Below are 27,460 nucleotides of genomic sequence, written 5' to 3' on the forward strand. Positions count from 1 at the left end.
GTTCTGGTTAATGAAATCAAAAACTACATGTCATTGTACATGTCATCCCCCTGATCCCCAATTGCACCAATCACCAGCACAAATTCCTTGTATGTGGAAACATACTTGACAATAAAACTGATTCTGATTCTGATTTATTTCGCACGGTGTGAAGAGAAAAATTGTCAAATGCAGTGTATAAATGTCTTTTTGTGTTTTTTTTAAACTATATTATTATTTGTAAAACCTGTGCCCCACTCTCAAGTTCGTCTTTATAGTTTGTTTGTATGACTGTTATGAAAATTACTTTATACTTTATATCATTTAGTTTTTTGATACTAGTGGGAAAATACTTATCTTTCTGTGAGGTGTATTTTGACTCTGATTTATAACATTTCAACATGTTTACTACATTTTATATGTGGCTTTATTTTGACGCAAGTTGCGCATGCTTATTTGTTGTGCTAGTTAGCTAGCTTGCTAACTGTAACCTTATCTGATGAGATGAGTTTCTAAAACAAGAAACCGTGTTTTATTCAGATAGGGATATGTAGAATGAGCGATGAGAAAGAATTACTAAACCACCGCCCTAAAGTAAGAAGCTTTACCACCAACAAACAAAAGGAACCGGACTGGTCCGAGCAGCGGAGGTGGCCGGTCAGCTGATCGTTCACATGACAGACCCCTTTAGCTCCGGCCGCGTTTACCGGTGCTGTGAAAGTCCCAGAGAATCGGTCCCACACGACGGAAACCATCATATTAAAGTTGTTGTAAGGATCGCACGGAGAAGACGGGCTCCTGGGGACATCGGACGGTCCACGAGTAGCTAACTATGCTAATAAAAACACACTGAGTGCACACAGAGAGGAGCAGCCGCGGTTAGCTACGCAGCTTCAGCACTGTTGTAAGTTGTTTCATAGTTTTCTTGAGCTTGACATAACACACACAACGGGGTCAGTCATTGTGTCGACCCTTCACTCTTCATTTTAAGAATCAAACACCAAGACAAAATCACTTAAGAAAATCTATCAACTAAATTCTACTTTTATTATATTTAAACATAACATCTGTTAGAACATACATTTATGTTTTACGTCAATCCGAACGATCCACTTTATAATTCGGCATATAATACATTAACCAAACAACACTTCTTTATAACACTTCTTTTAGAACTAAGTTTGAGTTTGAATGCCATTTACAGACTGGTCGATCGACAAAACACGGTCCGAGAAGGGTGGCGGCGAGCGGTGAAACCCAATTATAAAAGTTGTTAGTGGGAGTTTAGTGAAATAGAGGTGTTGCTCTGTGATCTATTATATGCTGAAATTATAAGGGCGCACTTTCAAATTATAAAATGTAGAGAAGCCCTTGCGACTCGTCACAGTCTTTTAAAAGTGTGAATTCACCATAAAAGGATACATTTTTGAATGGAGTTTGGTTGAAAGTGAGGAAGTATGTGTGATTCTATTTTTCGCTTGTTACAGTAAGAGCATTGAATATTACACACTTTTCTGATTTGTATTTTTCTTGTCCTTCTATTCACAGATGTGCTGTTCACCTCAGTAGATTTTTTTTTGTGTTCACTTCCTCTTGGACCTTGCAAATAGCCTCCAAAATGACTCCAGAGGGGAAGAGGCTTTTAAACATAGTTATCTTAGGCTTTGGTTTTATGTTCATGTTCACTGCTTTTCAAACATGCGGCAATATAGAGGTAGGTTGGATTTAATGATGCAAATGACATTACAGATTGATCACGTCTCTTAAGATAAGAAAACTTAGGCTTTTAGTCTTCTGCACTCATCTTTATTTGTCTTTACAGCAAACAGTGATCAGGAGTTTCAACAGCACTGAGTTCCACGGGAGCGGATACACAAGGTAAACTACTGGTACACTTACAGCCTCATACACTTACTGTGTTGAATTATATTTCACTGATATTTGCGCAGATGTTAGGCTGTGGTTTCATGGACTTGAAGACTTCACCAGCGTTGATACAGACCTGGTGGCACCTTCTATAATCAAATCTGTCTCACTCACTTTTCCCTGAAGGATAATCGAATCTTAGGTAAACCACTTTAAGGAACAAGGTTGACTCTGAGTTGATTGTGCAGCAGTAAGTCGGGATTTCAGGAAACATCCTACATGACCTTAATCTTGACACTTAAACATGGGAAATCTTTGAAAACAACCTCCAAAAATGCACCGGTCTTAGATTTAAATGAATCCATAACTGAAGAAGTGATAATTTCACCAAAACACAAAAATGATATTCCATCTGTCATTCGTGGCAGAAGAGCTGAAATTGTCCACAGCCACAAATACTTGTGTTTGATGACAGATTGAGATTTAATAAACAGTGATAACTGACATTAATTCTTTTTTATTTCTAACGTTGTCACTTTTGTGTTTTTATTTGGTTTTCATGTGTGTAAATGAATCATCTGAATCTGCTGCTGTTAACCGTCCGTCTCTCAGCATGGCCATCATCTATGGGGTTTTCTCTGCGTCCAACCTGATCGCTCCCTCAGTGGTGGCTGTCATTGGACCACAGCTATCGATGTTCTTTAGTGGGCTGTTGTACAGGTAAACCCACACTGACCAACGCTTTTCCCGCCTCCACCTTTTCACGCTGAATCAGGCTCCTAACACGTCTTCATTTTGTTCTCTGCAGCGGCTACATCGCCATGTTCATTTACCCGTACACCTGGAGCTTCTACACAGCGTCTGTGTTGGTGGGAATAGGAGCAGCAGGTATCAAGACTTCATCCAGCAGCCTTTTTTAAATAGTTCCCTTTTGTGTGGATGTGTATTGATTTTCCGTGTTTGGACCGCAGTGCTCTGGACGGCTCAGGGAAATGTGCTCGCCATCAACTCCACCGACAACACCATCGGAAGAAACAGTGGCATATTCTGGGCGCTGCTGCAGTTCAGGTAAACCTCAGCCAGTGTGGACCTGAGGCTCTTTGAGTTTTGTGGAGAACTGTGGTTATTGTAGTTTCCTAACACATGAAGAACATAAGGAAACTCAGGAAAAAATTGTGCAGTAAATCACTGAAGATCAGGGAACAAACAAGCAGAACAAATATGAGCACACAGAGGTGGAAATAAGACAAGATAATATATCATAGAAAAAGTATGACAACAGTGTATTTTATGGCCCATTTCCTCATAATTTCCTAAAAATAAGCTGCTTTTTAGCCGTGAATTACAAGGATATTTCCAAGAATGTCTGACACAGTGTGGTACTGAATACAAGGGAAGAGAAAAACATGTAGTAGCTAAATATTACGTCTAGGATTATGTTGTACAAATAGTGAAAATGGTTCATAAACATTATAAATTATGTCCCTCAGAGTTTCCTAGAGAGACAAACAGAAATTCTTCCTCTTGATCAGATAGAAAATGTTGCACTGATCCATTTAATGTCTCAGCTCTGGTCTGTGAAACATGATTCTAGGTGTAACTGCTGAGTCGTGACGTTTTATAACACGGAGCCAGTTTTATTTGGTCAGTAAAATTAGCTGGAAAGAGCAGAAACAACTGGAGTGTCTGATCCTGTTCTGTCCCCTGACGCTGCAGAGCTGCAACAGAAACCAACGACATTTACAGAAAGTCCTTCATACCAAACGCACTAACTTTGTTGAACTCATTCACACTGAAATCATGTCCAGTATTGTTACTTGTACTGTGCATGTTTTGCTAATTTTATTATTGTGACTGTGCCTGAGGCTGAGTACAAATTAAAGCAGGACAGTAATTCACCCTCCTCCTCACTCAGTGTAACCTCACACTCTTTATGCATTTGTAGAAGCCTCCATAACTCCTGTGTAAACCACTGATTCATTCTCATCCAACCAGGATGCCCACAGAATAGTTTTTTTAATTTAATTTTTGTAATTAATTGTATTTTCGAAATTAGCCCCTGATAGATAATGAGACAATGGGCCCCAGGGCACAGACATGAACCAGCTCCCCCCTCCCACCTTAGTTTCCTTTTCCTTTAGTTTTGTGTCTTTTTTGTTGTTGTTTCAATGACTTTCCAACAAGGAATGTTAACAGTCAACACATACAGAGGCTCCGGTCCATGGGCCCCTGACCCTTTGTGGCCCCTGTGCGTGGAAGGCCCGTTCAGTAATCTATCCATGCTTTTATAACTTCGTCTTGAGCTTTGAATGCAGCATGTGTTCACCATCCTTCCTCTCTCTGCAGCCTGTTCTTTGGAAACCTCTACATATACTGCGCCTGGCACGGACACGTTCACATAACAGGTGGGAAGCTGTGTTTCATAAAATCTCTGCCTCATTTAGTTCTATTCATAGGTTTGTCGTTCCTATGCCGACTTCTCATAGGAAGAGTGACTCATGTTGTTTGTCTCAGACAAAGACCGTCAGACCGTGTTCATCTCGCTCACCGTCATCAGCCTGGTCGGATGCTTCCTCTTCTTTCTGATCCGGAAGCCTGACCCTGAATCCTCCTCTTCCGCCGAGGTGTCAGAGTCCCTGCTGCAGGCCGAGTCCACAGAGAGCTCCACAGTGAGGTGAGTCCACTTCACTACATTCATTTATCTGACCTGGATGATGCACATTCATCGACTGGTGACACAGTCTGATTTCCACCTGTGGTTCCTGAGCACATCCAGTGTTCACAGCACAAAAAAGAGCACAGTATCATTCTGCAACATGCAGTGAGCATAATACCCTGCAATACAATACAGTGAGACAGTACTACACAATAAGAGCACAGACATGAATCAGTAATGAAAACCATCATTAGTTGCAGCTGTAATGTTTTCACTGTTGAAGTGTGAAGTGAAGATTTGGGAAATGTTGAGCCCAAAGATGCTGAAGGGGGATTCAAAGAGATTCAGGAGACCCAGAGCTGCACAGGGGCCCCGGAACTGGCCCTTGGTTATTGATATCTGTGTCAACACTGTAATGCTGTTGTGAGGGAACCGTAAACATCTGGCACCAGCCTTGTTTTAAAATAAGATTACTACCAAAAAAAACAAAAAAAAGCCCAAACACACAGATTGTGTAAAGGGGCCTTGAAATGTCCTGGAAAATATTTCGCTAAAGACAGATGGGGGGTCCCCGGTCATCCCTCCTGGAGCAGGAACAATGTTACAGTACAGGACGGGACAGGTGACCTTTAACTGTAAACGCTGTCCTTTGTTGTCTGTCCTACATTTCTCTTTGAAACTGCTGTGAAACAGTCACCACGGCAACCGAGTCCGGTTTAAGGAAGAGTCAAAAGGTGAAAATGTCCAAGAGGAAATATGAGTCTGTGATTCTGATTCGCCTCATTCTGCAGCTGCTGTCGTTTTTTTTCACTGACAATGTTTCTCTGCTCACAGCTCACCTCGCTCCGGCCTCTGTGCACAAGCTCTGGATGCATTTGGTAAGTTTACTGGAATAAACCTCCTCTTCATCAGGTTTTAACAGAACTGCCTCCCGTGCTAACGTCCACTCTGTTGTTTGCAGTCCAAGCATGCAAAATACTTGTCACCAAAGAGATGCTGCTGCTGAGCATCTCCATCGGATACACAGGTGGGTGAGCTGAGACTCAGATGTGTTGGTGTGTGCGTTGTGTGATGAGTCTGACGTCATGCCTGCTGCTCCGTGTGCTCCGTCAGGCCTGGAGCTCACCTTCTACAGCGGGGTGTACGGGACGTGTATCGGAGCCATGACCCGGTTTGGCCAAGATGCAAAGAGTTTGATCGGCATCTCTGGGATCTGCATCGGCGTCGGCGAGATCTTGGGTGAGTCCTCAGAGCCGTGTCTCCTCATGACAGAAGCGCTGCAGGGAGAACGAGGAAATGACCTGAGGCGCGTCACGAGGCTGCCAGTTATTCACTTTCCCTTCCTCTGTCTGCTCCGTCTGTCCAGGAGGGGGTGTGTTTGGGATGCTGAACAAGTGCAACCGGTTTGGGAGGAACCCAGTGGTGTTGCTGGGGCTCATCACTCACTTCGTTGCGTTTTACCTGATTTTCCTGAACATAGCCAGCGATGCTCCTCTGGCCCCGGAGGGAGGAACAGATCTGCAGGCCTACATCAGCCCCAGGTACGAAGAGCCACGCTTAGAAACCAGTATCAGAGGCTCAGTCAAGACCTCACGGATTATGAGAAAATGGGCCCCTGGGCACAGACATGTAAATGGCCCCCCTTCACACATTCATAGATTTGTCTCTGTGGTTGTTTGTGTCTGTGGTGGTTTGATTGACCTCCTGACAGGAGATGTTAACGGCCTCCTCTAACAGAGTCTCTGGTTTAGCTTCTTCATTCTGAACCAGTGTCACAGTCAATGTGTCTGACTGAAACACTGTTTGACCCACAGTTCCTCTTTACCGCCGCACAGTGAACGTGAGTCAGAGTCACGCTGCAGTGACTGCCTGCTTCAGCACATTATCACAGTTTATGTCAGTTTGCAACACAATTCAGATAAAGTTAATCAGCATCTTTTACTCGTGACTGTAGTAAAGTTAAAGAAACACACACACAGACATCTGTACGGAAAGACACAGACGCCAAACAACACGTCCAATATTTTCAAAGTATCTTTATTGTCCCTTACAGGGACCCATAGCACCAACACTGGTGGACATCCACAGACAGTGTGGCATATGATATGTGCTGCTGTGAGCTGTGCTTCAGGTTCAGGTTTTTCACAATAAGTTTTATGAAACTGTGTCTGGACCCCGTTGTCATGGAGATCATGGTGCTGCATCAGGAAGTCCAAGTGCCTCCAGTTAACTTGAATGTTTGTGTGTTGTGGCCCAGCGTCGGCGTGGCGTTGCTCTGCAGCTTCCTGCTCGGTTTGGGCGACAGCTGCTTCAACACTCAGCTTCTCAGCATCGTTGGCTTCATGTTCCGCAACAACAGCGCCCCCGCCTTCGCCGTCTTCAAGTTCATCCAGGTGACGTTTAAATCCAGAACTCTGACAGTAACATCAGTTATGTCTCCCATGAGTTGTGTTTGAGTTTCACTTGATCTAATGTGTTGTTTTTATTTCCTCTGCAGTCCATCATGGCCGCCTTGGCCTTCTTCTACAGTAACTACCTGCTGCTGCACTGGCAGTTGCTCATCCTGGTCCTGTCGGGTTTTCTGGGCTCGATGACCTTCTTTGTGGCCGAGTGGCTGGCGGAGTCCGGCAGGCGGGAATCGGACTACGACAGCATCTGATCTGTCTTCCGGTGAGGATGTGGAGGGCACAGCTGGAGATGTTTCGCTCTCCACAGCTGGAAAAAATCATCCAGGGGTGATGAGGGCATCCCAGCCTCTGCTAACAGGGACTGACACTGTGGTATGTTTAGTTTTCACGGAGACACGGGGCCTGTACGGAGCCTGGCGGTGGCTGCAGGGGAACATTTTTCAGGCGTGGGCACAGCAGATTTACCTCATTTAGTTTAATTTCTGGCCTTTCTATCATCATGTTGTGCGCACACTATTCTATTTAATCTGAACTAAATATGAAAATATACTTGGTAGTATATTTGGTATATATATGGTGGGGAGAGATTTCTTAATCAAGTATCAAGCACTTTTGATTCAAGGCCTGTCAGCAGTGATTTAGAGTAATGGTGATGGGCCACTGCTGCCTGTACTGAGAGAGTGACACTGACTTTACCAGAGTCAGCTGCAGGCTTTTTAATGTTTTCATTTGTGAAGACTTCAAGGACAACTCTGGTAGTTTTGAACCTGGGCCATATTCTTCATGTTTTTGGTGTAACTGAGTGATAGGGACAAAAAGAAAAGTTATAGCACACAAGTCACCAGCTGTACAGATGTGTGTGAGGTGGAAGAAGTGTTAAAGTCCCTCACTTAGGTTAAATTACCACACAACAACACAAATAAACGAACAGATCGTGACAGCCGTAGACCATCAGCTTCTGGGAGTTCTGCGAGGTAAAATTCATGTTTTTGTCAATGGAGTCTGGTGGCTCTGAATCTAGTGATATAACAGCTGTCCGAGCTCTGACTCTTTAACTCTGTAGGAATCCATCATGTTGTCAGACAACAATCTGAAAAATCTGTCACTAGCAAAAACAAGCACTATAGTGGACGTACAAGGGCAACTGTCCCGTCTTATTACACTGCAGCTGCTGTGTGTGGTTATATGTTTGCAAAGATATTTGTCCCTATCAATTGTTTACACCCAAAAACACAAAACAATAAGCCCCAGGTTTAAAATCCTTTGCAGGAGAAATCTGGTGTTATTCTATATTTTTCTTTTTCTCAACAAATCCCATGAAAAGACCAAAACCAACAGGGAATGAGTCTCATCGACAAGTATCACAGCCTGATGAGCCGTAGAGCTTCACTGTTTCAAACACTATTAAAACACATCAGGGAGCCTCACTGACACTGGGTGACACGTTCCTCCATCACCATCGACACACACACTGTAGTTTACTTCATCAGGAACCAATGGACTCAGTGGGAGAGACACAGACACTGGTTCTTTTCAACGATTGATTGATGATTGATTTTAGTCTCTTCATTGGATTTGAAAGAGTAGATTAATTTCAGTCTGATCCTTCCGCTCTGCTGTGGGACATCTCCTGCGCTCACTGAAACACAACGTGCACAAATTCAACTTTGAGATACTGACAGAGCAGCCACTCCTGGGCTCCATACAAAAGGAAACTGTCAAAGACTGTGATTCAGTCGTGTTGTGTATCCACTGCTTCACTCCCCAGTCTGTCCTACATGTTCAGCCGCGGTCACAAGATAATCACAGCCTCAAAATTAACTTAAATATTCTGCAATCTCCCGTCATTCAGCAGCCGAGGCGTCGGCCTCCTGACACCGACTCTGATTTAAAGACGTTACAGCACCTGGGAGTGGAGCAGGTGAAAGGGAAACCTTTTCTTTTTAGTTTGAGGGTGATCCATTTTCACCTTCACTCTTTAGTTACACTGTTCTTCTTCTTCTCTTGATACTCGCTCATAATCATACACCAAGTGCTACATAATTGGTTTAGCTGTAATAAGATCCAGATCGTCTTGAGGACGACTCGTGACTCCAAGAAACTTCTCATAATTACAAGTGGGTGACTGCATTTAGTTCAGATGACATTAATGCAGCCTGGTTGGTTTGTGCCTAACAGAAAGAAAAAACTGTCCTTTTTTCTCACCTGTGTAACAATAAGATGCTAAATGAGGAATTCCATGTTATTCTTCAACATTGGCGACAACACTGGCTGAGTACTGAAAGCTCGGCTCTGGAGGTCACGGTGTTTGTATTCCAGTAACAGATTGGTCAAAAGTGAAGCAGCAGGCAGGTCAAGATCCAAACTCTTACATTTCCCACAATGCACCACGGTAGTGTCATTTGTTAGACCCTCCCTGCCTGGTCTGCATCTTTCAAACTCCACACAACCAGTTTGTGACACAGGCGTTCTGTTAAAGGTCCTCTGTGGAGCTCCTGACCCTCAGCGGTGCTGCAGAGTCGTGACGAGGTCTGTGTTTGTATCAAACAGGTGCCAACGAAGCTAACGCAGTGAGCGACTGTGAGCAAACAAAACAGTGCCTGATTTTAAAACATTACAAAATCAGCTTTTCAAATGTTTTCATGAGGGAGGAAATGAACTCATCTCATCTGTTAGAGCTGGAAGATACACGTCAGAAACACTGAACCTAAACATAACTTTTGTTTACAGAAAAACTCCACAGGGCCCTTTTTAAAGATGAGGAGTCCAGGCTGAGACGACCCTGAGCCTTTAGGGGACTGACTGTATGAACTGTTCACAGGCCGAGCAGGACTAATCATGACTAGTTAATGAATTTTAAATTGGTAAAATCAGTGGACTGTCCCTGAGCTGAACTATCTGCTGGCATATGGTGAAACAACAAAACACTCCTATCTTTACACGTTCATGATAAAGCCTCTTGAAATAAGTTACCAAAGACCTTAACTCTCTCAGTTTTTACTTTTACTTCAGAACAAACTATGAATCTGAACTTTTATCTTTTTTTCGTAGTTTGGTTTCTTCAAAATGAGCATTACAGCGTCAGAGCTGCTAACGTGGCTGCAGACGCTCGTCCTCGTCAGTTACCAGCACTGTTGGCCACTGAGGAACATTCCCCTCAAATCCTTTCATCCTGATCTGACACAGGCCTTTAGACATGTCGTCTCTTCCTGACAGCTTTATCTAATGTTGTGGTGGGAAAGGGCAACACAGAGCTGCATCGTACATGCTGTAGTTTTTTTTTTTTACAGTATATATTCTAGGTAATTTATTGCCAAATTAGACACGAAGGGTGGGGTTGCTCAAGTTTTGTTTCATGTTGCGACTGAAATGGATGCAATCAATCTCAAGGATATTAAGGGAAATGCATGTGTACTTTGAAGATGATTTTATACTTGAATGTAGTAATTAAGAATGGCACCTGAACCTTCGCTTGCTTGTTTTTATTATCAATAAAATGTTATTTTGAACATTAGTTGTGTGCTTTATTGAACCTAACCAAAAAAAAAAGCTATAAAAAGAGCTGCAGTAACAGGGTTGAACTGGATCTTAAATTAAAAGGTGTGTTTTAAGGGACTTGAAAAGTTCCATTTAATGCTACTTGATTTTACATTTCTGAAGCAAACATGTTTTATTCCAGTACATTTATCTGACAGATCTGTCATCTCTAAACTAATTCTAATTATTAATACAAAATATAATCAACTAATAAATTATAATCTATCATTATATATTAAACTACCCAGAGGTAAATAAATTAGCCCCAGATTTAGTGGCTGCAGCATTAAAGTCACGGATTTTTCATTAATTAATATTTTATATATGATTCTTAAATGAACTATTCATACTTTTGCTTTTGTTTCTCTGGTCATAAAAAAGAATAATAATAATAATATAATAATAATAAGAAGAAGAAAATGCAGCATGATTTGCCTCTTGTTGCCTAGCAACCGGCAACGCTGCGCGTTAACGCCAACGTGGGAATCCATGACGTCAAGTGAGAAACGGTTAAATACAACATCCGGTGAAAAGCTTAAAAATAAAAGCCCTACTTATAATGAATTTATTTTTTTCATTAATATTTTATTGAGATTTTTTTCCCCGTACAATTCTATTTCAAGAAGAAAGAGAAAGAAAAGTAAAAAATAATAATCAACACCATGTATATGTCCAAAAAAAAAAACAACAAAAAAACAATAACACTAATGCTGATAATAATGAAAAAAGGCAAAAATAAATAGATAAATAATTATAGTGTTCATTTAATAACTTTCCCAATTACATAAGCAAAATACCTTTAGGACACAGTTAAGTCAGCAACATACATTTCCTACAGTGGTTTCTACAGGTCTTTTAGTAAGTATAGGCCGAAGTAAAGTAAAGGCCGAAGATTTTCTGAAATACAAAATTTGGTTTTATCTGCATTATCCACCTCATTCAAAGTAAAAAACATTTTATAATCAATCTAATCAAGCAACTCTACAGGTGAAATAGAAAACAATTTTAACTTTGCATGTATGAATCCTGTAAGAAGTCTGTAATGATATATTCTCACCACGCGCTGAAGCGGAAACACCTGTGCACCTGGATTAGCTTTACTTTGAAGGGCAGGTCTCTGTTTCCGGTAAATCTGGCGCCTTGACGTCGCTGAGTTACTGTTTTCTCTTGAACATTTTCACAGTCTAACAACAAACCTCCGAGATTAACGGTGCCGGTGGGATGTGGACACGATTACTAACCTTAGAGAAACACCAAAGTGGTTTTTTCCATTTGTTTTCAAGTGATATTCAATATATTTATGTGTCGTCACAAGCGGAATTTGTTAGCTAAAGTATAGTTTGATGAGCTAGCTAACGGTAGCCTAACTTTAAGTAACGGTTGTCTTCCCGCTCAGAAACAAACATGTCGGAAGACAGCGTCACCTTGTTTGAACTGTTAAATTTATCCATCGGGACGCCTCAGCAGGGAGCGGTCAACTTCAGCGCCCTCCACGCCCTGCTCCACGCCGTGCTGAGGACGCTGGGCATCCGGGAGATGAAGATCAGGTGGAGTGACCCTCTCCCCGGCGACTCGCACACCGACGCTCTGGTGAGCATCACCGCTCCCGGGCAGGACCGGCGCACGGAGGGGGAGCAGATCCTGGAAGAGCCTGACCTGAAGCAGGAGGATCGGTCCGGCACCGAGCTGCAGGAGCGGATAACCTCCGTCTCAGCCCCGGCTCCCCCCTCCGCCACGGCGGCGGACGGAGAGTCAAAGCTCCGGTCTCGCATCCAGACCTGCGAGGATGGCGTGTCTAAGGTGAGAGCAACAACTCATTCAATCAGTTAAAAAAACTCAAATTATAACTTTAAACTCATGAAACAAATTTTATTTTGGATATTTAATTAACCATAAGCTACTCATGATCCCTTAAATGCGTTTAAAATCACTTCTTAAAACTTATGTTTTTAAGAAGGCCTTTCTTTAATTGGTCATTTGCTACTATTGTTTTGATCTTATATCTTTATTTGATCTAATTTCTAGTTCTTAATGTTGAAATCATTTGGAAAACCAGTACTTTGTAGCTTTATTTTGAAAAATTATATTTTTATAAGGCATATTATTATTATTATTATTATTATTGTGATTATAAAATGTAGCTGTTTTGTCCATTAGTGGAGGAAGTTCTCAGATCCTTTACTTAAGTAAAATTAGTAAAACCACACAGTAAAATTACTCAATTATCAGTAAGTTATGCATTCAGATTTTACCTGAAAGCATAGAGATATCATCAGTAGAAGTATTAAAAGTAAAAATACTCCATTACAGGAAAAAGGTCTTGCATTTAAAATTATACTTAAATAAGTGTTGTCAGCAAATGTACTTAAAAGTATAACAGTACTCACTATGCAGGCAGAAAGCCCCCTGTCGCAATCATATAAAGATATATTATACCATCTGATTATTATTATTATTAAACAGTGTTTTTTATTGTATATGCTCCTTTTATATTTTAAAATCTCCTGTAAAAAAGCCTGTAAAATGACTTGTAAGTATATGTATAATATTTGCCTCTGAAACACTGTGAAGCTGAAGTGTAGAGTTGAATTAAATGTTAAATCTCTAGTAGAGTACAAGTACCTCAGAATAGTATTAAGTACTTGAGTAAATGTACTTAGTGACTTTACAACCTTCAAACTTTTCTTTCCAAATTGGAATTTTATAGTGACAGATGCAGCTTTTTCAAAATCAGATATATTCTCATTATCATACAGAGGTGATTTAACTAAGTACATCTACTCAAGTACTGCTCTTAAGTACCATTTTAAAGTATTTTACTTAAGTATTTCCATTCCATGCTACTTGGGAAATCGTTTTACTCCACATTTACCTGACGCCTTAACTCACTACTTGGCAGATTAAAATTATTGGCCAAACAAAAGAAGACATTTGCAGATGTCACCTATGACCCTGAGAATCTGGGTTGGGCTTTTTTTACTTGATTAATCAAATAAATCATTAGCAGATTAACTGATAATGAAAAGCAGCCCTCAGATAACTACTGTTTGTAACTTCAGGTATGTTGCACTAGTAGCCACACTCCACACAGTGATGTCACACCAGGTGCCTTTCCTTTAGTCAGCTGATGGAAAACACCTGCCTGACATCACTGATGGGGCGTCACCAGAGGTGCAGGATGCTGGAAAGTTTCAGCCCAGATAAAGCAGGTCAGCAGCAGCTGTTATTTAGTGTTGAGTTGTAACTGATCCTTATCCTGCTCGTTTGGTTAAATTAGGTTTTCTTTGAAGTGTAAGACCCAAAGACGGAGTTTGTGTTTGAGCCAACAGCAGGCTTCTCTTCTTCCTCTTCTTCTTCTTCTTCTCCTCCATCTCTGGCGGGCTGTTCTGAAACATTTCAGTGTAGCATTAAGCTGCTGATGACAGAGCAGAGCACAATGGGTGATGGGCGCCACCCTGACATCTCAAATGACCTCTGCGTGTCTCTGTTCAGGTTTCTGTCAAGCCACTTCCAAAACACAGGTAGACAGAGCTAAAGATATTAGGGTCAGCATTACGCAACTTAACTGTCAGCTTTTATTTTACAAAGACGAAGCAAGAGTTCGATCAGAGGAGTGTGTGTCGAAGGTGAAGGTTTTTGTGACACTGCTCAGACCTGCCATCACCTTTCCCTATCCCACTCCTGATCTCATCCTCCGTCTCTCCCCCTCTCTGTGCGATAGGGGGTAATTAGTCCCCTGCAGAGATGATCCTGGTTGTCAGGGGATGAATAGCTCTCAGGTGAAAAGCAGGACATCGGGCAGGTGCAGATGATGCTGTGTCTTTCAGGAGCCTCTCTGAATCATTCATGTCCTCTGTGGGCATCGCTGGGGTCAACCGGTGTATCCGCTGACTTAACCATGACAAGGTGACCGGGCGTGCCCTCCTCCACCACTGTCTCTCCTCTAAAGGCCCCCCGTCCCGTCAAAACACAGTTGTTTAGCCTCCGTCTGCTGCACAGCTACTGTATATACCACATGTCATGGAGATCAGGCTGTACGCCAGCATGCACCCATTAAGCTGTCAGATGAATTGTTTTTATTGGAAAGTCTGTTTGGCCGTGGAAACCCCAGCGATGCCTGATCTGGCTCTGTGACAATGTCTCAGTGACGTGTCTCGTCCAAAGTGCAACAACAGTCAGATTCGGTTAATGGCTGACTGTTCTCATTGAAGTGACGGCTTAAAGAGTAACAAAGGCTGCGTCTCCCTCTGTCACTGAATCATCACCTGCAGGAAGTCGTTCGTCTGGTTCCGTTTGTCTGTGAATATCTCAGCTTTTCTCTCAACAGACACTTTGACCGATCATAGGAGAACCACAGGTGTCTATAGTAACATTATTATTATGATGTCTTTACTGTGACATAACACAACAAAAACAGGTGGGACATTAAGGGGACATAACGGACAGACATGTAGATGACAACAAAAACAAGAACTGTTACAGAGACATAGAAATGATGTGTAAGGAATGAGTCTGTAAAATGGTAGCATGTATGGGGAGAGTAAAAAAAGAAAGTAAAATAGAAATTGATGATATAACCTGAATATAACTGTAGAAAAAATGTTGTAGTAGTAATAATGATAATAATAATAATAATGATAATAATAAAATATATAATAATAATTTATATTATATAAAATAATGTAAAATAATATGGTAGTAGTGTAGTAATATTATGACACTATAATACTATTATTTATATATTTTACATAATATAATAATTTAAATATATTTATGTTATAAAACATAATAATAATAATAATGATAATACGGTTAAATAGTGACGTGTAGCGAGTGGAGCTACTGAGTCATTTTCAAGGTGACTCCTGAGAAGAAATCTATATTTATATAATCTATATTTATATTTAAAAGTATTTCCATAAGTTCTATCTCGTGTCAAAAACATAAAACAGCTACTCTGTTGTTTCTACTTTACGTGGGTCTGCCGTGATAAATCTACAATCACACTGTAGCAAGGAATTGTGGGAGAGAATGATCTCCTTTCCTTTTGTAAAGGATGGTCCAGTGTTTCCTATGTTGAAGGAGATGAGTGAGGAAACACTGAAGCTCCTTTCCTTATCATGTAGAGAACTGGACCAGCTCTTAACCTGGCCGCCACAGATTCACTCACTTATGAACCTTCCTAAGAGAAAAAGACTTTGACCACAGCCTGGGACACTGAAATTGAATGAATGTTATTCAGTCCTGTGCTTTTCCTAAGTGTCTGCAGTACGGTCCTGAGCTGATCAGTTCCTTCATCGCTCTACAGAAAATTAATCTCTAACAGACCAAACTACAATCGGTGTTGATGAGTTCAGTAACATCTGGCTTGAGGCAGATGTTGACATGAATATGTAGTTAAGTTTCAGATGAAATGAATAGTTCAGGTCCTTTGAAGCAAACACAACAGGCTGCGTGTGTTGTCGAGTGTGACTGCACTTATTAACGAGCTGTTAGTCATTGAGGCTGTGAAGCTGTGTGGGGTCGCTATGCATCACCTCCTGTCCCTGCAAATGTGACACGTTAAACACCACCTCACATGCAGCAGCTCAGGAATTTCCTTTGTTACACACACACACACACATGCGCACACACACACACACATACACAAATGAAATGTAACTGTTGACTCTGCCAACAGCCTCCCAGGAAGTTTAAATAACCTGGTTAAAGACCAGATCATCAGAGGTGAAAACAGTGCAACAGCTTGGTTTGTCTCATCTCTGACGTTTCCATTGATCTTCATCCTCTTCGTCAGCCTCAGTTGAATTCTTGCCTGGTTTCTCTGGGGTCAGGGAGATGGTGCTCTGAGTCACACTCCTCAGAGCATTAAGGTTTCTTATTTATTCTCAAACCAGTGTCCTCGGGTCCTTTTTATATTACACAATAAAAGTAATTTAAAGTGTGTGGCCAGTGACTGATTTGTGTGTTTGTTGTTGTTTACAGGCCATGAGGCTCATATACGAGCTCCACACCCAGAGAGACAATCTGAAGGAGGAGATTAAGGGGCTGTGCCTCCAACAGAAGGTGAGACTGCTCAAAGGGAGGATTCCTGACATCACTGATAAAATAATCCCCTCACCATTCTTTTGTTTTCTGGTAGCATCTGTAACATAATAGTAAAAGTAGTTTTGACCTGAGGAAAAAGTATTTGTGGGTCAAAGTGAGACACTAATGTTATTTTACTGATCTGCTTTGAGCATCACCATCATTTTCTTACATTTGTTAAAAAATGATGAATCAGTTAATTGAGGAATTAATCTGCAAATGATTTAAAAATGAAAATAAATACTCCTCTGCTCTCAGTGGATCACTTGTTTGTACATTAATTTTACTGCAGCCTCTGCTAAAAATACTTTTCTTTAATACTAGCAACCATCACAAAATGCTGATAGATGCTGTCGGACATCAGTCTCACTAATTCATCTGGTCAAAAGCCCAGTGACTTTCTGACCGACATTACTCACTGAGGATGAATTGCTACACATGATAACATCATGGATGGATGGATGGATGGATGGATGGATGGATGGATGGATGGTCTTTATTGTCCACAAAGTGAAATTCATTTCAGCCACTAAGCAGAGGAGAATAAATGATGCGAGTGTGTTAAATATGTAATTTCCTTTATCTCTGTATGTTTCCTTTGATAAAATGTGATTTAACTACACTCGCCTGAGTTATGATACATTATCTTCCTCACTGTGGCCCAGTGAAACTCAGATGTGAATGATCGTTCCTCTAAGACTAGGCAGGAGGGCAGGGGCGTGGGTTGGAAGTGAAACAAACAACATCCACTGAACAAATGTGAATTATTTTTTCTGCTTTTTACACAATAACGAAAATAACGAAAATAACACATTATAATGTGTTTAGTTGAACCAAATAACAGGATGTTGAAAAGTGAGGTGGACCCAGGGCTCCACTGGGCATTATGGCCTTGCTGTAGGGTTCTCCCTCTGTCCTGTGTCCAGATGGTTGGTGCTGAAGCAGAGACAGTCACTGCTGTGGAGACGTGCTGCCACCGTGTGGACGCCCTGGAGGAAACTGTGGTGAGTGTGTGGGAGGAACATCAGCTTCACTCTGTACCGTTCATACTGAAATTATTTGTTGTCGCAGTTTTCACTGATGATTAGATGTTCATCTGTGGTCCCCTCACTGTTGTCACCATGACAGAGATCTCTGAGGGACACATTTCAGAAGTATCCAGACCCAGTGGAGCCGAGTCTGTGGGTGACCTGGGACGTGATGCAGTCAGCTCTGCTCAGCGAGGGAGGAAACCTCAAGGTGAGATCCAGGAGCTGGTTGAAGGCTTCCCATGAAGAAGATTTTGAGCCATAACCCACAAATTCATACACTAATTATGACACAGTTTAATTCAAATGTCTATAAGGATAAAATGAAGTGATGACCTTTTATATCCAAATGGTCAAGGGTCAACTTCACTGTGACATCACAATGTTCTGCAAAAACACCTCTGATCATTATTGCACACTGTAACTCAGGAAGGAGAGACTGTGACCTCACTTCCTGGCTGGTTGGGCCCGAGGCTGTGATTCTGGTTTTATATTTGACTTGGTGAACACTGCAGACACCCTCCTCACTGGTCTACACAAGTTCAGCCAGTCTTTCAACAGTCTGACACATCACCAAGATCTTTTATTAACAGAAACCAACAGATTGTTCTTTAACACGTCTCTACTTTTTTTTGTTACAGGAGCTTGTAAATTCAGGGGTTGCTGACCTGCTCAGACCCACTCACTCACCTGTCAACGGCAACTTCACTGCTGTAAACACTTCTGATATCCCGACGTCCTCCTCCCCCCACCCTGTGCAGGATTCTGTCAGGACAGCAGCTCCCACCCCGGGCACCCAGCCAGCCTCAGAGACCTCTTTGGTCCTGTCAGGGCCACCTCAGCAGGCTCAGCCTAAAACAGGCCCCGTGGCTGCTGGTTTGTCCCCGTCTCACATGGCCAGCGGCTCAGAGCGCTACTCAGAGACAGTGGAGACTCTGAGGAGCATCAGCAAACTGAGGGAAAAGTTTAACAAGCTGGAAGCTCGTGTGGCGTCGCTGGAGGAGGGAACTGTGGATCAGACACAGCTGGCTCAGCTCAGAGAGCTCATCACTGAGCAGGGTAAATAAATATCACCTGCTTCTGCCCTTTCAGTCATTTGTGCACCGTTAGGATTGGCTCCTGGCCAACATGTCATAGCCCTGTCATTCTCTCTCTCTCTCTCTCTCTCTCTCTCTCTCTCTCTCTCTCTCTCTCTCTCTCTCTGCCCTTGTTTCCTGTCTCTCTCTTTAGACGGTCGTGACCGTGTTTTATTATTGGCCTGTTAATCAATTGAAGATCAAAGAAAACCCACAGTGTCCTGATGGTGTGAATCAGCACTGTTATATAATATCTAAGGATGTTGGTTGTGATGAAGATTGATCCACCAGTTAAAACAACACAGACAAAAAATCATCCGTGTATCTGGTGAACGATTGGCTCCAGAGCCTGAATAAGGAAGGATGAAGGATTTTATTACTTTTGGCCAGAGCCAGGTTGAGCTAGCCACGTCCCTCTGTTGTCGGTCTTTGTGCTAAGCTAAGTTAACCGACTGCTGGCCTCAGCTACATATTAATCACACAGACACATGTATGAGAGTGGCATCAATCTTCTCTAATTCTCAGCAAGAAAGAACAAGCATATTTTTCAAAAGCCAACCTATTTGTTTATTTATTGTCCTAGCCAATGATAAGCTTCAGTGCTAACTAAGCTAAATCCTTTGCACACAGTACATTACAATGAAAATCATAAATCATATTGTAGAAACTCTTAAAACTTGTTTCTTGCTCCTTTAACTGCTGGATATTACAGTAACTGGAGATAAAACCTTAATTGAATGACTGTTGTTTTGTTGGAGAATCACCTCCCTGACTCACTAACAGCTTGATGTTATGTTGTACTTCCAGGTTCTCAGGATGTGACTGTTCACCTGATGGATCAACTGAAGGAGCAGAGAGCTTTAATAGACAGCCTGATGAGCGACAGGGAAAAGGTGAGTGAGAGAAAGAAAACCGAGGCAGCAGAATCCTCACATCCTCAACATCCTCACCAAACAACAAACAGCTCAGTGTCACAAACTGTCTGCTCTGGCTCTGATGAGGTGATGTTTCTGTCCAAAGCTGGACAGTTTGGAGGACATGTTTATGATCCTGACGAGCCAAGACAGAGAGACCAGCTCAGAGGCAGCGTCAGGGACTGAGGACTCAGACAGCAAAGACATTCATGAGCTCAGACAGCAAATATCCCTCCTCAGGTAAAGACAGGTGGTGACAGGAGCAAACAACACAGAGTTTAACTATTACATCTAACAACACAAACAGGCTCGATACAGCAAAGTTTAGAGGAACACTGTAGTAGTAGTAGTAGTGTAGTTGTACATTACTTGTACAACTGCTCTCTTTATGTCCACGATCACTCTGTGTTAAATCTCCTTTGTGCCTGATGGTCTGTCCAGGAGGTCTGTGCAGAAACTGGAGGAGGGGCTGAAGCAGCTGAAGGCTAGACAGGCTTTAACAGAGGAGAGACTGAGAGACCAGCACCTGCAGGATCAGGTCAGACAGGAGCACAAGTCACTGAGGGACAGATAAGAGGAGAGTCATCGCACAAGGACACAGGCTCATTGATACAAAGGCACAACAGTCTTAGACAAACGCACAGTAACAGCAGCAGCAGTTCAGACCTGCAGGTTCAAGTCACCTCTGATGTTTTGAAACTTGTTACAGCTTCAGGGTTTTGGATGATTAAAAAAAAGAGAATAGTTTCTGCTGAGTGCTAGAAATACACAGGCCTGTTGCTCTGGTTACTATGGAGACGACCTGAGGGGAGTATCTGTTGAGAGCAGATCAAACAGTTTGCTTAGAATGGGCATCAATATCTGCAGACAACAAACACCTCCAGTGGGTCAGTGAATGAACATTCAGTGGCTACAGAGTGGGACTGTGTTTCCATTCAGGTTTTTTTGTAGAAGAAGTTGTGCAGTTGTAAAACAAAAACAGCTGATAAATGAATCCACAGAAAATCAATCAGCATCTGTTCTGATAATCAGTCAATGACTGATTGCGAACCACTGCACTCTGAGAACACACACAGCTTCATGATCACACTTCACTCATCTCTTCTCCAGCACACGCTGCTTTATTCTCCTCACCAAACCAAACCTTTTTATGACTCTCGCTCTGGCTCATTTTTCACTCTGTGCTCACATCAAGTCATCAAGAAAATCACGTACAGGTCCACAGACAGTGGACGTAATCATTAGTTTCAGCCCAACACAAAACAAGCTCCAGAGTGTAACTGCTGTGACACTTGGCCTCAGGTGTCTCTGTGTCTTACTCTGCAGGTCAGAACTGTTGCTGCTTCTTGTTCCTTTGTGAGAGCTTGTGTAGATAGAACTGGTCTGACAGAGATAAACCAGGCCTGAATGAGCAGATGAGAAAGTTGTAATGGTTATATGAGGTGTTTCTAATCTAATAATGATGATGCGTTGCTCACCTTTTCTCCGTGTAAGAGTAAGAGCAGGTGTAGAGGAAATACTCAATGAAGAGATTGTAGAGTGAAAAGTTGTATTCACTGTTTTCAGGCAAGGACAAAATAGATGAGTATTCCCAGTTTTTAATAGGAGTCCAGTGTCAGCCTGACATACAGTACATCAGTGTGATCTCAGTTCTGTGCCCTCTGACCTCAGCTGGACGACCTGCGGGGAAAGCTGGAGGACATGATGCTGTCCCTGACCTCCAAGCTGTCCAGCAGCCTCCAGGATGAGGCTGGGCAGGATGAGAGCGGTAGCCAGGGCCTCGGTCAGGGTAAAGAGGGGTCAGCTTTCACCACCAGCGCAGTAAACACGGGGAAGAAGCTCAGCCGTCTGTTCCAGCTGTACGAGCACCTGCAGGACACGGTGAACAGCCTCCTGCAGCAGCAGACAGGAGGCAGAGCAGGGACGCTGCAGGACAGAGAGGCAAGACCAATCAGTACAGACAGACAGGTTAACCAGAGTGTTGGCTGAGAGCCGGTTGACCCAGTCAGCTGACAAGAACCGGAATAAGTCGTTTAAACAAAGCGGTTGTTTTATTGATTCAACAGTTAGAGGTGGGGAGAGGTAAACTGTCCAGAAGGAAAACCTCAGAAAAATATCTAACAGAAGTGTGTGTGTGTGTGTGTGTGTGTGTGTCTCAGAGCGTGGAGCTGGTGAACGACGTGCAGAAGGCGATCTTGCAGCTTCAAGCTGAGTGTGAAAAACTGCATGAAACAACACAGTGTCTGCACGAGGACAACAGACTGAAACAGAACCACATAGAGGTGGAGGAACAACATCCTGCATGTTTCATGTTGTGCTTTTCTCTGTGTCTCTGCTCTACGGTGGCCCTGAAGGCTCAGCATGCGGCAACTTAAGGAAACACATGCAAGAAGACAACACTTCTGTTGTGTTGTGTGTATTTGCAGCTCAGGTGTTGTCACACTGGTGGAGATGTTTTCTGAATGTGTTTGTGTTTTGTCTATTTGCACGTGTTTTCTTATGTTGCAGTGTGTTGAGCCTTCAGAGCCACCGTACTCCTTTCTGAACTATACATTGTCTCATTTGTGATTTACAACTACAACCAGATGATGTAGTAACTTTTTTGCCCTGACAGTGTAATGATACCTCTGAAAATAATCAATCCATACACACTTTTATTACTTTAAACAAGGTGTTTGTTGTAATAGTGATATTGATACTGAAAAACTGTAATAATTACATTACATCTCATGACCTGTTCGCACAAGCAACATTGACTTGTCTGAGTCTGCAGGAGAGAGAGAGAGAGAGAGAGGGGGAAATCGGAGGAAGTTTCTCCCTCTCTCTCCTCTCCTGTTCATTACTGCTTCATTTACCTGTTGAACTCAGGAGCTGTACAAGACGACGGAGGAGCTGGGGGAGAAGAAGGCTGACAAGCAGATGGTTGAGAGTGAGATTGTAAGTGGCTTCATTTGAGCTTACTGACGGGTAGATACTGCAGGTCCCACTCAAACAGGTGTGTACAGGTGTGTGGTCAAGTTCAGAGCTCAGCTACAGAGGCAGTGGAGAGGACAGACAACAGTGCTATTGGTTCCTGGTAAACATTTCAATAAATCTGTGACTGAGGGGATTCTTTCTGCCCCGACCCATACACACCTGATGAGAAGAAGAAGCTGTGATGAGAGAACAGCACAGTTTCATGAAAAGTGGAGAATTTAAAATTTATAAAACATGATCTGTTGTTCCTGATCTTTGAGACAGAACACTGACTCATTTACTTTATTTCATCTTCCTTTTTCTTTGTTCCTATGGATTCAACTCAGTATGAATATACGTTGAGATAAACAGAAAAGCCAAAGAGAAAATATTTACTCAAAAGCAGATATAAACTGCGGATCTTCTGTGTCTCTTGTATTTTTTCTGTCTGTCTGCATCCTGAGTCTTTGTGTTGTGCTCATCCGATATTTCCTGTTGTCTCTCCACACCTGAAGAAGGCAGATAAATCTGCTCTGGACAGCAAAGTGAGCCGTATGCAGTTTGACTCTGCGACAGAGCAGCTCAACACCATGTTCCACGAGCTGCAGAACAAAGTGACGGACCAGGCCCAGGACTGGCACAAAGTCATCGACAAGCTCTCCGATGAGATGGAGTGTAAGGTAGGGTTCGAAGGTGTGAGGGTTTGACCAGTGCGGCTTTTGAACGGTCGATCTGATGAACCATGTGGTGTTCGACCTGTGATCTCACCACAGCTGGTCAGGATCGAGTTGGACTCTGTGAAGAAGCAGCTGGAAGACTGCAGGAAGAATATTCATGAGAAGCTGCAGGCGCAGGGGGGTGCAGAGCACGAGGACGCTGCTGGTATCAGGAAGTAAGTGTTGGAATCACACTCATTCTCAGGTGTTTCCTCTGGGTACAGTTTTACAGGCACAGTGGAAACAGGCCTGTACACTCACTGAGCACTTTATTAGGAACACCTGTGCACCTGCTTATTCATTCAGTTATCCAATCAGCCAATCATGTGGCAGCAGGGCAGTGATTACACTCCTGCAGATCCCTTCAGTTCATGGTCATGTCAAACATCAGAATGAGAGAAAATGTAGTTTTTTAGTTTAGATTATTTATTTTATTTTATTTAATTTATTTATTTATCAATGCAGTTTAATAGACTACGAAACTAATGTGCTGCACAAACAGTTTATAGCTTAAGCACCTTAAGATTTTCAAGTTTCAAGTTTCAAGCTCAAGTGTTTTCCTTAAGGTTTACTATTTAATACTTTGTATGTGTCAGTGTGAGATGTTAGAGTCAGAATTACTGGTGTGTCCGTAAGTCTTGTGTTCACATTGTGATTGACAGTAGAATTGTTAAAGTTGTGTAGTTGTCTAATCTGTGAGCTACTTTTACCTTCTTTACTCTGAGACGTGACTTTATGTTTGAACTTTGTGTCAAACCTCTGTGTTCATCTCACACCTACACGACACGCGGCTGTTTCAAACTGAAAATCAACAACTTGATACTGTTTTGTACCAGACAACTCGTGGACAGATTTCACTGCCTCTCCTGTGACCGGCCTGTTGTCAAGCAGACCCCTGGACCGTGAGTCAACACTAACAGTTACTGTTTATTATAATTATAATTCATATACTTCTAGTTATGTTGGTTGTGTATGTCCAGACACAGGGAAGTTTTATTTCCTGTTTTTCTCAGATTAGCTTCACACCCTGAACCATCACTGAGCTGCTCTGAAATCTGCTCTTCTCTGTTTGTGTCTTTGTAAAAGTCATTTGATGACGCTGCCGTCCACTCCTGGATTCCCCTCTCACAAGTCCATCCGGCCGTTCACCGTGTACGCTCTGGAGCAGTTTCGACAGCACTACAGGAGGTGAGACCAGCTCCCTCACTTTGTCCTGTGTTCACCAGCAGGTGGCACCAGAGGCTGAAAAACTTCAGCTTTTCTTTGGTTTGTTTTTATGAAATTATATTTTATTGTATTGGAAGTTTACAGCAATTAAGACTGAGTCTGAGATGTGTCCTCATGTTGATCACTTGTATTGATCTATAAACCAGGACCATGAACATAATTTATATGGAAGAGCCAATATCAGAGTGTAGTTGTACCTTCAGTCTAGAGCTACTGGACATACTCAGCCTTCAAACACCCAGAGCACTTGTTAGTTTTCTCAGTGCTGCATTGTAAGTTGGTCTCACCGTCTCAGCCTGAAACCAGGGACCAACTGCTACAACTATGAGGTAGCTAACTCAGGCAGGAGGAGGGAGCAGCTTCGGAAGAGCCACGACGTGATGTGCAGGCAGATAGAGAGCGCGCAGAGACGACTGAAATACTGTGACAGAGCCGGCACCCAGGACGCCACGAGCGACAACCAGACCCAGACCCAGACCCAGGCAGGAGTCCAGCAGTGAGTCAGGGCCAGGACAGGGGAGAGGACAGGAGGAGAGGTTAAAGGATAGATGAACATTTTCTCAAGTCTGTCGCTGTTATCGTTACTCCTCTGCACACACTGTTATCAAACTCGAGTAACAGAAACAGAAACCACAACACTGTGAACACCATCACTCAAAGAGATGAAAATCTGTCGTCTGTCTGTCGAGCCCAGAGCCTCAGCAGACGTCTGACACATGTCAACAGTTCAAAATCATATTTATAGGCAACAGAAAATTGGGAAAAAACATTTCAAGTATCAAGGTGATAAAAAATGTAAGGTGCGTTTTTTGTGCTGTGAACAAGGTCGTGGATCTCAGCGACACTACATCAGGGTGAAGACAGACCAGAGATAAATGTGAGCCTGTCCTTTAATTTAGGAGCTTCCTCTGTTCAGGTGTTGAGGTTTAAGACACTTTAATGATAATGGAGTCGTTACTGCAGCAAATAAGACAGTGAAACGAAAACAATCACGAAAAAGAATATGGTAAAGCATGAGAAACAGCAACAACAACACAAGGACTGAACAGAAATAAATAAATAAATCCTCATGTTTAATGACAGCAGTGAGAGGTGGAGGTTCTATGTTAACTTTACAGATTTACAGACTTCTTGTGACCCTGCTCTGAAACTTTAGATCAGCAGTTTCAGATTCTGCTGCAGACCCACTTTTTCTCTGAACCATGTCTTGATGTTTCTTTCTGGCCGAGCAGTGAACGCATCGCTGAGCTGACGGACTACGGTCACCTGGCCGTGTCGAGGAGCTGCGGGGGGAGTCACACAGTCACCTCTGCCAGCCAGAGACGCCTGCAGTACATGAAGTACCACAGCCAGCCTGAGGGGGACGGTGTTGTTCAGGTACATCACAAAGTTCCAGAAGTCCTGACGGCTGGTTTTAAGGCTCAGTGTCTGAATACAGGCTGTGTGCATTTCTCTGTGGACTGAGGCTTTGATACTTTCACAGTATTAATATAGAACCTAGACCTGCTTTATAATCACAAACACATGGACATCTACCTTTAGACTGTGTGGAGCTTTAAATTGTTCCTTTAATTGAATACTGTGTGTGTGTGTGTGTGTGTGTGTGTGTGTGTGTGTGTGTGTGTGTGTGTGTGTGTGTGTGTGTGTGTGTGTGTGTGTGTGTGTGAACCGGTTAGTCGGAGGAGGTTGATATCGTCGGATTGGATGGGCATATTTACAGAGGTCGCCTGAACGCTCCAACCATCAGAACTACAGAAACAAAACTACCTACAATCTCCACCAAAGACGGTAAAGTTCACGTCTTCAAACGTCTCCTGTTGTTCACATGTCGCTGCAGGGAGCAGCAGTGTTTTCACTTTTAGTTCACAAGGTGAGGTTCAGTTGTTTGTTCCTGTGCTGCAGTGACGACAGGTGTGTGTAAGACTAAAGACAAAGCCAAATGCTCCCCGTCACACAAACCTGCTGCTTCGCCGGAGGTGGGACACAGCACTCCGGTCCACCCCCCCCACAGTGCTAAGAGTGGCCAGTGCAGCCGCTCAGGTGAGTCACACACACAGGTAGACCCAAGCCCGGGTTTCCTCTCACAGTCTAAACACTTGATGTTCAGGTCTAGTGTTGTGGCAGGAATCTCTGATACCTGTCTGAACAAGTCTGAGCTTATCGGTGCATTTGATCATAATAATGTTTAATATTAATAATTATTATTATCATGATTATTATAATGGTAAAAGGCCAAATTACAGGAGCACACTGATTCAATCTGATTTTTCACAAATCCGAAGGCACTTAAAATGAATCTAACTTAATTTATCTGAATTGTATCCACCCTCCCTCAGCTCAGAAAACCAAACTGTATGTTCTGTGGTTATGGTCATTTATTTATCTGTTCCTTTACATCAGTAAAAACACGTCTCCTCCTCCTCTGTGTGTCAGCCTCCAGCAGCTCGGGTCGGGACTGGCCAGTGTCGGCTCTGGGCTGCACATCTCAGAGCTCCATCACTCAGGCTTCAGCTGCAGCAGAGAGCGCCACCGAGCCTCAGGACCAGCAGCAGGCCGACCTGTAGGAGGCGACAGAGAGCTCTGCACCGTGTCTAATATCTAATTAAACCTGTTACTTGTTAAGCATTAAGTGCTTGTTAATGAAATGTATTTGCACTACACCTCCTGAATCACCTGTCACAACCTTCCAGTACTGTGAAATTCACCTTTTCTATTTACTTGAGTTCTGTGATCAGCCACTTTAATAAACTCGAGTGTAAATTTGTTGCAGCAGAGGATTTTTCCAGTCAGCAACACACAACAGTGTTGAGACAGAAAACATAATGAAACATAAAGGATTTACAAGTTGTAACTAATGATCGTACCAAAAAATGAATCTGACATTATTCTATATGACAAAAGACCCAAAGCAACAATATGTTAGTCTGTCTCTCATCCATTTATCAGTCCATTTCCTGCTGCATTACATTTAAATATTTAATAAAAAGTTTATACCACAATATGATACAGTT

The 27,460-nt window shown here is 42.6% G+C and overlaps 2 protein-coding genes across 5 annotated transcripts; both read left to right on the forward strand.

Annotated features, from left to right (window-relative positions):
- Positions 1–427: 427 nt before the first annotated feature.
- Positions 428–10,423, forward strand: mfsd11 (major facilitator superfamily domain containing 11). The gene is made up of 14 exons (XM_071466176.1): positions 428–883; positions 1,528–1,693; positions 1,802–1,857; positions 2,458–2,565; positions 2,654–2,733; positions 2,817–2,913; positions 4,192–4,250; positions 4,360–4,519; positions 5,336–5,379; positions 5,463–5,528; positions 5,615–5,740; positions 5,868–6,042; positions 6,759–6,894; positions 6,999–10,423. The coding sequence occupies exons 2-14, from the start codon at positions 1,598–1,600 to the stop codon at positions 7,158–7,160; spliced, it is 1,365 nt and encodes a 454-aa protein (XP_071322277.1). The 5' UTR covers positions 428–883; positions 1,528–1,597; the 3' UTR covers positions 7,161–10,423.
- Positions 10,424–11,561: 1,138 nt separating this feature from the next.
- On the forward strand, positions 11,562–27,460 carry LOC139611441 (glutamine-rich protein 2-like). 4 transcript variants are annotated; one of them, XM_071466135.1, is made up of 20 exons: positions 11,564–12,246; positions 16,432–16,512; positions 17,460–17,537; positions 17,662–17,772; positions 18,203–18,620; positions 19,445–19,530; positions 19,658–19,791; positions 19,993–20,089; positions 21,223–21,492; positions 21,711–21,833; positions 22,420–22,488; positions 23,022–23,186; positions 23,280–23,398; positions 24,059–24,124; positions 24,309–24,410; positions 24,745–24,945; positions 25,682–25,826; positions 26,126–26,237; positions 26,352–26,489; positions 26,883–27,460. In XM_071466135.1, the coding sequence occupies exons 1-20, from the start codon at positions 11,851–11,853 to the stop codon at positions 27,011–27,013; spliced, it is 3,042 nt and encodes a 1,013-aa protein (XP_071322236.1). In that variant the 5' UTR covers positions 11,564–11,850; the 3' UTR covers positions 27,014–27,460. The 4 variants fall into 4 exon arrangements, with proteins under 4 accessions (XP_071322246.1, XP_071322252.1, XP_071322236.1 ...); XM_071466145.1 differs by lacking the exon at positions 24,745–24,945 and having other exon boundaries at positions 11,562–12,246; XM_071466151.1 differs by lacking the exons at positions 19,658–19,791; positions 19,993–20,089 and having other exon boundaries at positions 11,563–12,246.

Source organism: Trachinotus anak, unplaced genomic scaffold, assembly GCF_046630095.1.
Source record: "Trachinotus anak isolate AG129_WGS33_773 ecotype Australia unplaced genomic scaffold, CSIRO_AGI_Tana_v1 ptg000003l, whole genome shotgun sequence".
In the NCBI taxonomy this organism is placed as follows: domain Eukaryota; kingdom Metazoa; phylum Chordata; class Actinopteri; order Carangiformes; family Carangidae; genus Trachinotus; species Trachinotus anak.